Here is an 11306-nt window from a genome sequence, read left to right as displayed (position 1 = left end):
TCACCACATCATTGAAGAAGAATGATTACCAGCTGCCACCTTATTTTCACCTTATGCATTCTATACCCTGAACTTCACAGCAACAGTATATCCAAATCCTGACCCTTACATAGCTAATGATAACAGGATTTGAACTTGGAGCAGAAAGGGATGTGAACTATACTTTAGCACTTGTATTATTAGTCATGCAGTGTTAAATGTTGTATATGCCACCCACGGATTTTATTTTTTATAGTAGCTGCTGCTTGCATAAAACGAGTTTTCCCTCAGCATTAGCAGGTAATATATTAAGAATATTTTTTACCTTCAGGATTTTAAGGTTTGATATTTTGGCGTTAAAGGCATTTATTTATAGAAAATGTAATAAGACATATATGTAGCAGATGATGTTGCTCAGTTTGGGTTGGAAAAGATCCAGGCATTTCTCTTCTGAGTCTCATAGGAAATATTATATAGCTATAGTGTAATGTTGAGCACAACACAGAGAGCAGTCAGGACAGATCTATGCAAAAAATACACAGGCAGGAGGTGTGGAAACATTTTAAAGGAGTTGGAGGGAGATTCATACTTCTTTAAAAAAAATTGTTCTCTTCATTTCCAAGCATAAATGATCAAGTAAAACTGCAGCACATTCCTCACAGAAACACATACACTTTTCATAATCACAGTCAAAGTAATAAAACAGGAATTTCTGCCCTTAGAAATGCAAGGTTATCATCTGGGAAGGGATCCTGCCACCCTGGTAATATTTAGTTCCAGTTTCCAAACCTTAGATCCTATCCAGGATACCTGACTCTTATTTGCCTACTCAGATAAGCACTAACTGCTAAAATTGAGAGGATTTGGAGACTAGAAATCAGATCCTCCATTCTGATACACTGGATTCATGTCAGATTAATTCTACTGAAAGGTGCAAAGGACAGGAGAATTATGCTCTTCCCTGAGGTTTCCAGGGATAGCCGTTATCTTCTGTGATCCTGAAGTGATCTGTATGTTTTGCAGCACAAGCACTCCCATTATACCATAAGCCAGGGGTTTTCAACCTTTTTTGGATCCATGTACCCCTGACAGCTGAACACAGAGCAGGAGGCCTGGTGTGCACGGCCAGATGTGGAGCTGGGGGGAGGGGGTGGCATGAGGCTGGAAGTGGAGCTGCAGCAGCCACCGCATGAGAGATTCCCCCATGTCTGGCTGGGTGGGCGGCAGCAGCGCAGGATGGTGCATGGCAGTGCTTTGTCCCTGCCTGCCTGGATGTACCCCCTAGGGCCTTCTCATGTACCCCCGAGGTACGCATACCCCTGGTTGACAGCCCCTTTCATAAGCACTCAGCAGAAGAGTGAACAGAAAATTAAGTTTCTTTTTCCAGCAGGAGTTCTCACGAAAGTGTGGGTACCTGCAAGTAAGAAAGAGAAATGTCCTTTCCCAAGGTTGAACCCAGAGTTCATGTGTTTCTGCTGGTGCTTGCACTTTTTGTACATGGTGTTTTGATTACTATATGTAATAATAATAATAGTAATAATAATAAAAATAATAATGATAATAAAGTGTAAATCTCTGTAGCAGAATTTCTGGTTTGGAGGTTCTGTTCATGGGAGCAATCAAAAGCATAGATAAATCTGAACCTCTTTGGTCTAGAAGTCAGGCTGGATCAGATAGAAATAGGTTCTTCAAGGACATCTTGTTTCTTGCTGGTTCTGTATAGCCATGAAATACAGTAAAGTGGCTTTTCTTGGGGCCTTTCAGTAATTTCTTCTTCCAGCCCAAACCAGGAAAAAATGCAGACGCATTCACAGAGACAGGGCATGTAGATACAGATAAGGAGGCAGGACCTAAGCTTCAAAACCACAAATCCCTGCCACTTGGCCTAAAGTGGGAACTGCTAATAAGTAACAGGCTCTTAACAGTTTCTAGAGACAAATGCTAGAGAGAAAGCATGCACTTAACTAGTGTATGACACAAAAAGCAAAGTTAACCAAAGTTTTGCAGCTCTCACAAAACGATTTGGTTTGACGTGAGTTTCAACTGTCACTGGAGGTACAAATCAGTTTAAGTACTATTTATACAGCTATGCCCATGACTACAGTAGTCCTTATACCTAAAATTTCATTTATAAGGAACAAAATAAGTGCTGTGAAAAGACTGAAACTGGACACTGCACCCAAGGTGGAATGATACTTTATGAAATTTGAAGTAGAATGCTGGATTTTCCTTTTTTGCATGCACTTTTGAAGTGTTTTGAAGAATTTAATCAATATGATTTCTAGTTTTATGAATATATATGTGCACACACATCTGTAATAACATTATTTATACCTATATATCAATATCATGAGAGAGATATCTAACACAAATTTTTCCAACAACTTATTCAGCTCTCATTGTAAACTGTCATTATTAAAAATGACTACTGGAAATTCTGCTGACAATATGTATGTTCAGTTATTACAGATATAAAAATACGTTCTTATTAGCACCTTTTTTTCTTCTTCTTTCTGCTCTTCATCTTGGGGCATAGGTTATATAAATAGTTAGCGAACAACAGTGCCTGGGAAAAAAAATTACAAAACGGAAGCACTTCATAGAGGAATGTCTCAGCTATATTTCCTCCCTCATTTTTTGTTACAAAAGAAGCCAAATCCTGAGTTCTCAATACAAATTTTCAACATGGCATATGGTGAGTATGTGAAGCGAATGTGTGTCAGAGAAGGGGGTGGCTTAATGGATTAGTGATTTGCCTTTCACCTCTGGAAGAAGAGTTTAAACTCAGTCCTGACCAGAGTTGCACAGCATATTCCAGATGGCTAAGGTGGCCCTAATTAAAATGAGTTCAGTGATGTCACCTCATATCTAAGTGAATCGCACACACCACTCATTTGGCGTTTTGGCAGTTTCAGCTCACAAGTAAAATAGACAGAGATTAAAATCCTCTTTTAAGTCTTTGGAGAAAGCAGCCACTCTGAATGGAAATGTACACTTCGATGATGGGAAACAGAAATGACTTATTGCAATTGTACTTACCTGTTTTCTTATTTATAATGAATAAAGTGTGTTAATATAAATAAACACTATGCCAGATCTGCAATGGGGAAAAATCAGTGTATTTCTATTGAAATCACATGATTCTATAAAGATTCACTGATTTACATCAGCTGTGAACCTGATTCAATTTCATTTTGAAAAGTTTTAAAAAAAATCTTTCCCTTTTTTGTAGACACTAATCAAAACAACATATATCTTAAACTGAAAGAAATACTATATTTTGCACTCTTGTCTGAGCAATTTAAATTGTCCTTCAAATACTCATGTACTATAAAGGATTATTATTTTCTATACTGTACAGATTAAGAAACTGAGACACAAAGGCATGAGTAAATGCTGGTTGACACTGGGATCTTTAGCCAATAGTCCTACTATACAGATGTATTTACTTTGTGAGAACCACAAGCATGGTATAGCTTTTTTCCTCCAACTGCTTTAAATTCACAAACATTTTATCTAGTAGGAAGGGTTTGTTCTCCACCTCCAATAATGACTTATTTTTGCTGTAATATTATACACTTAGGAAATGTATCCTCATGTGTACTATGGGGTTTTTTTTGTAAGTTTGTTTTTTCTGTCAACATTTCGTCAATGGATAGTGAACTGCTTGGGCCCACTGAGATCTCCAGACCACCAGCTCATGTATTTGAAAGGCAACTGTTTGTTTTTAAAATGTAAATGTAGCCTACCTCAAAGACTGACTTGCAAGAAATGAACAATCTGAGCAAGTCAAGAGGTTTCCAATCAGGAGCTGTGTTCCTCCTTTCTATCAGGCTATGATCACTTGCTGTCAAAACCACTTAAACAATATCCTGGAATCTGAATGAAGTCCCCCCACAATTAAAATGAGCAGGATAATCCTGCAAGAATTATTCAGGCAAATCATTTTTCACACAGTTTAAAGTAATGATAAGGTCATTTACAAAAGAAATCAGCGCCTTTGAAATGTTGACTTGTAGACAGAGGACTGCCTGGAGGAGGGCCATAGATAACAGTGAAGACTGGCCTCCTAACACCACCCTCACAGTCTTTGGAACTGATTCTGATGAAGAGAAGGCCCAATAAGGTTAATACCCCTACTTTGATCTCTGTCAAAGCGTACCAGCAAGAATTAATTTACATTTCAGATGAAAAAGGTTGACAGCATGAAAAGGCATCTTGTTTCTGGTATGTGAATGTGCTGTAATAGATCGGGAATTCTGAAAGGAAGTTCTGAGGAAGCTAAAGGGATAAGCCGCATGGCTGCTTTTATTGGGAAAGAGATGAAAGGAAAACAAATTCCAATATGTGCTGTTCTAGAGAAACATGTAAGCCAAATGCTTCCTAAATTTCAAGGACTGCTTTTTTGGGTACATATATTTTAATTATATAGTTCTACAAATGTCTGGATAACAAATCTTCACTGATCTAAATTACTCATTATTTAAAATAAATGTTTTATTGAAATGCTGTCCTTTTACTGTACTCAGATTTTAAGCTCTTATTTTGCATTTATCTGTTTGTCACCAGACACTTTTACAGTGCAATGTAAATAACAGTAGTAGCAGGCTGTGTACTTTAAAAGCTGGAAAATGGTCACTTTGCACTTATTAGCTGTCTTAAAGCACAAAAGGCTTGTGTACAGAAATAAACAAACATGCTTGGAGAGAAGTTTCAAAGAGAGTCCCAGATATAGATTTCCTAAAGCAGAAAATAAAAAAAATGAGGGTTGATCTTCTGAGAAGAAGTATTATGCTCTATAAATAGGAATGTTGTGCCAAAGATTGGAGTAGCCAGAGGCAGGATTAACACAAATAAAGGTGCAATGTGTCACTCTTCACTCTGCAGTTCCAATGCACATCAGCCAATCTGATCAACACAATAATCAAATGGCATGTTCTGCCTGGCCATTGCATGGTGTGCAGCAGGTGTGCTAGGAAGAGGAATGCCAGGATGATGCTCACTTGTATGGGTTAAGTCACAGAGTAGTCTCTGGGAGCGCTCTAGTGCACGTGCCCCAAATATAACAAGGAAGAGGATAGCTTTGCATTTCTCTGACCCTTACGCTACTTAGGGGGAAAGCAACAGGACATGTACACAGTACCCTAAAGGGGTTCAGTAATGGGCATTCACCTTCTGCAGGCCCAGGACCTCTGGGTGGCATGCTGAGGTAGATTTGTTCCTAGGGAGCTCTTTGGGGTGGTGCTGCTGCACACTGCCTTAGGGTTTTGCATAGCTGGGACACTTTAATTTCCAGTGAGCCCTTTAAGAACTGGGAGTAGTGGGAAGTGAAGGGCCATCTATTTCCATTTCCCCTGTATTGCACAGGCTGTTGGGACGTCCAGGAAACTGAGGGTCAGGTATCCAAATGTAAACGTCATAACCATCCCAGAAAATAGCTGTACCTTCGAGTGCCAAAGATGTGCCTGGTGTTTTACAATATAAGTAAGAATAGATTCTTCAGCTGAAGAACTGACACTCTGTGCTAAAAGTGAAAACAATAGATGACAGCACAGAAGGGAGGAGGAAGTAAATAATATGATTACGCAGGAACTTGGTGCCTGCTATAACTAGCAAAAATATTTATCCCCACAACAGATCCAAGTTTCAGAGACTATATAGCAACATAGAACATATAGCAATTGACCTTACAGCTATGCTCCTGTTGTATTAAGGATATGTACAATAGCATGTGCATAAAGCCATAAATCATTCTTTTTTCCCAGTGCTGCTTACTCTCTTTTTATCCCATAACTAGAACTGTATTATTTTATGTTCATGCTGAAAGTCATAGCAATGTTAACTCTCAAGGGAAAAGACTGGGAAAGGAAGGAAGTTGTTGGATTTATAATGGAAATGGCTTGACAATAATGTTTTGATTTGGTGTTCAGAGGGACAGAATATTCAGAATAGAACCTTTTCTTTCAGTTTAATGACAGGCTAAGTGACACAACTCAGGAGTAACAGAAATCACATAAGTATAGGATAGGCAATGGATGAACTGAAATGCGGTACCCAATGTTATCTATAGATACAGCATCAATGGATTGTTTTAGATTGTTCTGCAGAACCCTTTCACTTTGAGTTAAAGAGAGCGATGGCATGCACAGGTGTAATACATCATTCTCAGTTTGCCTCATGTTGGCAACATGTACAGCCTCATTATAACTTCACTGTGAATGAGTTCACAGGACTGACTCTTCTATTTTCAGTGCCATATGGTCTCCTGCTCTCTACTAGAGACCTACATAGCCCTTTGGGCCTGTTCCTTCAATAATCTCTTTAAAGTTTATTCAAATTCATATTGATATGGCTGCATAGGAGCCTGGCAGAGAGTCAGAGGATTGGCCCAGGCTGGTAAACTCAGCAGCAGTTGAGACTAAAACCTGGATACCTGCCAAGATTAGGGCTAAGCACAAATTGAGAGAAATGGCATATCCAATGCCTACCATTCACGCTTTAAATCAAATGAATCTAGTATTCCATACCAGTTCTATCCACTCTCTAACAAATCCCAAAGAATTAAATTTGATGACTGTTCATCAGTACATTTTGCTTTTGAGAAGTACGCATCATAAAAGCTTCAAAGTGCTTGACTGCTGTCACTGTGACGTTGGATATTAAGAAACCAATGGTCAGACACAGTTTTTGTTTAGCTTTTGTTTGGTTTGTAGGCTTTTCTCTCAGCTATAAACACCGACACGTAATTACCCACCGCAAAAATAAGTGTTAGCAATGGAAATAATGTTTTAATTACCTGCTTGAATATGTATAGCAGCATCAGTTCTTCTGTTCCTTATTTCCTTGTACTTCCTGCGAGCTTCATATCCTCTCCAGGCTAAAAATACAAAACCATGTGTTGGAAATTACCGTCATTTAAGGAAGTGCTACAGAGTCAGAGATGTGCTGAATCTTTCATCCCTCTTGCCATAACCACCTCCCCCCACCCAACTCTTCCTTACCCACCCACATGTTGAACTCTGGGTTCACAACTGAAGTATAAGCATCCCCACAACTTCAAACACATTTCCAGTCTTCCAAATTTTAATTGTCAACATGTGCTGTGTGATGTCACAAAGTCAAGCACAGATGGAGGTTCAGTATCATTGGACATAAAAAAACCAATCAAACAATTACCTCTTTCTCACTGCCCCATATTCAGTAGAGGGAAAAATGCTATGCTACGAATAATGAATCTCTCCAGCCCACCCTACATGTCTGCTGTTTGGAATGCACATGTGCAAGTGTACACATGTATAAGAGAGAGAAAGAGAGAGAGAAGGAGGAGCTGTGTGATGCACATTAGTGTACAGATGCTTAATGACATCTTCCCTTTGTTTACAGGTGTAGTGTCACTAATGCTAAAGCATTTTTTAAAAATTACAGATTACAAAGCTGATAACTTAGAAATGAATCAGTAATGCTTGTGTCTGTTACCTAAGGTGAAGAAAAATCATCACACACATTTTTATTTCACAGCAAACAGTTAAGAAGTAAAGAGATGATCTGCATGCAGTTAAACAATACCAAGATAGTGTATGAAATAGGGAATGTGAACATTTACCTGACTGAATGGCAAGAGCACTATTTGCTCGTTTTTCTTTGACCTTCTTATATCTTCTGGCTCCAAGCCACCCCTTGATACAGGCTTGCATGACCACCACCCTGCCTATGACTTCTCGCAGAAACAAATTTAACTGCTCTATGTGGTAATACTTTAGAAAAACCTGAAATGGAACAAAAGCTTCAGTATTACATGTATGCAATAGGATAAATTATCTTACACTGCCTTTTCATTAGTCATATTGTAGTCTGCATTACACTGCAACCATTAGAAGAACCCCATTAAGTCCCATTGCTGAGAGTTCATTGACTATGTTTTCAGTTTCCTTGTGAAATTTCACTGTGTACAGTTTATTATGCCCTTCCTGCAATGTAAATGATACAGTTTCCCCCACTGCAAATTAAATTGGACAAAGAACTGCTTTAGATATCAACATTTTTAAACAGCTTTTCATGCTAGAGTTGATTTGGGTAACATTTTAAATACTGATGTCTCCCATTAGTACTAGTATTTCTCATTGTGGTGATCCTGTAGAAGTTCAGTAGAAGGAAAATGCTCCTCCTGATTAAAACAAACAGGAGCAAGGTCTTGGAGTGAATTTATAAACAGAACATTGTAAAAAGGACTGTAAGTTGGGGCCAAATTCTAACAGTTCTTACATTTCATTCATGTTTACTCAGGAAAACTCCTACTGTGTTATTCCTAAGAAACAAGTAGGAAAATCAGGAGCTGGCCCAATATTTTGCACAATTCAGTAACACCACCTAAATGGTCAACAAAAGTTACTGCTGAAATAACTCAAAGTATCTCATCTGAAAAGAAGAACCACTTCAAACATGGCAAACAGATATTGTGCCAAACTGGCCCACAGGCTGAGATGCATAGAGAGGGCTCAATGCTAGGGCCAGGAGGAAGGACTGTAGAGCAGTACTCCCAAAGAAGGAGCTGCTGGATGCATTGTGCCCTAGTTGCCTCCAGGAACGCTTGGGGGAGTGGAAGCATTGCAGCATATCTGGAAGAGGGTACAATGTGCCAGCTCTGTGCAGGGAGAGACCCAGATTTAGCAAACCACTCAAGCATGTATCACTGTACAGACAATGCACTTGAGACAAACAGAAACATGCTCTACCTTTGTTTTCCCAAGCATCCAGTTATCAAGTTTTGATTTCTCCAAAATAGCAATGCAGTTCTCTCTGCTACCCAGAGGGGTCTCATGCACCTTGAAAGCAAGGTAGTAATACCTACGAAGCAAAGCCAATGGAAAGACCAGGTTAAGATACACTTCGATTGCAACAGAGAATTATTATACTCCAAAGATTATGGACAAAATTTTCAGTCTTACTAATTCTCAGCCTCACTAATAAGGTAAGAAAAGGGGTAAAGCTGTACTAGAAGGGGAGCTGAGGATATACTTAGTATAGGGGAATATTTGGCTGTTGTAGAACTAACCTAGTCATTTTCTACTCCAACCAGGGTGCATAAAGACATTTGGAGAGGTTAGAGGGGGGAGGTTGGATTGTGTTCAAAATGGCCACCCAATCTTAGTTTGCCCAGGTGCAGACATTACACTAGTTAGGTTGATCTAAGTGTGAGCTGTACAGAAGTTCAGGACAGTTAGATTGGTTTAAAAATGTCCAACCTAAATTAGACTACCTCAGAGGTAGAGTTAATTTAGATCAGGCTGGCCACTTTTAGACTGATTTAACTATTCTGAACTTATGTACAGTTCACAGAGCAGCCTAAGGGCTGAGAAAACCCAATCACTGGCCCCAGCCCCAGGGCTGATTTTTTCCTACCACCTCCCTAGCACCAGGTTATTTTTAGCTTCCCAGCCCCTCTCCCCACCCCCGATGGACAACCCCCATGCAAACCAGCCAGCCCTCCCCTAAGTCCACCAAATCCCCTATCCCACAAACGGCTTCCAATGCCAGTTTTACTGGCATTTGCCAGTGCTGGAAGCTGAGCAAGTAAGTCAGGGTAGGGGAGTTGGCAGGTGGGATGGGGGGATTGGTTTGCTGGGGGGTCAGGTGGCTAAAAATAGCCCCTAGCCCCAGGGGGTAGGGAAGAGAGCCCTCCATGGCCCTTATGGACCCCACAAGCCTCCCAGCCTAGGCAAATGGTAGGGGGGTGGTCATGCCATTGCTGCCAGCTTCTGCAGGAGGTCGCCGCTCACCCCCTCCCCCCTGCCACCACTGCCTTCTGCAAGCAGTTGCCACTTACCACCCTGTTGTTGCTGCTGACTTCTGCAGGTGGTCGCTGTTCACCAGCCCACCACTGATGCCGCTGCCCACAAACTGTGTCCCCCAGTCTCAGGGGGCACCAGTCACCCATGCTTCCTAGACCCCTCCAATCTCCTTGTGGACTCTACCTGCCTCACCTCATGGACTCCCTGTGGACACTGCCTGTCCCCCACAATAACCCCTGGAGTATGTCCTCCCTTCCAATCCTTCCTAAGCCTCCCCTCCACCCCCACCACGCTAGCCCCTGTACCCCGACTTACCTTAGATCAGGTGGCCTTAGATTGACCTAACCTCTCCCTAACCTCCCCAAATGTTTACACACATATGGCATAAGGGCATAAAGGATGACTCAAGAATGACCTGTGGCTGGAGAGTGCTGTGCTCTAACCAACCCCACCAGCTTTTCATAGTAGAGATGTTTTGCAGTAACAGCTTATAATACCTTATAAGGGGCATCTACAAACCAACACAATTTAGAACAGGCTGCTTTAAAATTTTCCATTTAAATGCTTTAAATGAGAGTTTAGGAGGAAATATAAACCCAAACAGTGGAGATGAATGAATAAAGTAAATATTCTAAAGTAATAACCTGTAAATTAAATATGTACTTTACAAAACTCTATATTATCTCTCATTTTTATATATATACACAAAGTTTTCAAGTTCAATCGAACAGTTAGCTAATGCCAGGTATTCTATTAATGTTCGTTCTATCAATCTCCAGCAGAAAGAACAGTCAAATACCAGCACCAGAGAAGTAGAAATACACTGAAACTAAATTATCCATTATCTAATGAGATGTTTATTTTCTTGTATCAGGAGTAACAGAAAGGATTACTTCATCCTCACTGTCATTCTGTGTGTTTGCCATTTGACCATTTTTCTCAGAGGAGCAGCCTCAGAGTTCACTGGGAAGTGTAAACCCACACAAGACCATGACTCTGGGTTCATAACAAGGTCACTCTAATTATGAATGCTGAACGGAGCTTTGAAGGAACTTCCAGTTACCCATCTATTTTACAACGAGACTATAGATGCTGAGCCACTGGAGACAAACGCCAACATTAGCAGAGCTAGTGGTAGTGTTTAACACTCACTGTCTGTATCAGTGACACTGACTGATAATTGAGTTCAAGAGTTGGCCACTGTTGTATGTCAAGAAAAAAGATGAGTTTACAATAAAAATTACTCCCATATCAATCTTCACTTATAGAAAATTAGAAGCTCAGGTTATCTGAGACCACTTGTGATTCATAGCTCTAGCCAAAGGACAAGTTCATGCAAAATTAAAAACAATCAGTCCTGCCTATCTTATTGGTAGGGGCTTTATTGGCAGTAGTAGTGATGGCTGGAGGGAGTTAGTAACTATTATAAATAGAGCCAGGTGAGTATGGTTAATAACTCAACATATGAATCTAACCATTTCCTCTGTTCAAAAATATTTGCAAGCATATTTCTAGTTTTGAAAAGGCACTGACTGTTTG

The 11306-nt window shown here is 40.1% G+C and overlaps 1 protein-coding gene across 1 annotated transcript in view; it reads right to left on the bottom strand.

The window, feature by feature from the left end:
• Window positions 1–6540: 6540 nt before the first annotated feature.
• MYO3B (myosin IIIB) overlaps window positions 6541–11306 on the bottom strand; it is a 281014-nt gene continuing 276248 nt past the window's right edge. Inside the window, exons 26-29 of the mRNA XM_019522847.1 lie at window positions 8712–8823; window positions 7583–7745; window positions 6776–6856; window positions 6541–6623 (exon numbers count right to left, since the gene is read on the bottom strand). Coding sequence (XP_019378392.1) covers window positions 6541–6623; window positions 6776–6856; window positions 7583–7745; window positions 8712–8823 — 439 coding nt within the window. The remainder of the gene's footprint in view (window positions 6624–6775; window positions 6857–7582; window positions 7746–8711; window positions 8824–11306) is intronic.

Source organism: Gavialis gangeticus, unplaced genomic scaffold, assembly GCF_001723915.1.
Source record: "Gavialis gangeticus isolate Ggan-Ray unplaced genomic scaffold, GavGan_comp1, whole genome shotgun sequence".
NCBI lineage: Eukaryota > Metazoa > Chordata > Crocodylia > Gavialidae > Gavialis > Gavialis gangeticus.
Note: the sequence above shows the minus strand (reverse complement) of the source record. Positions and strands in the feature narration are given on the sequence as shown.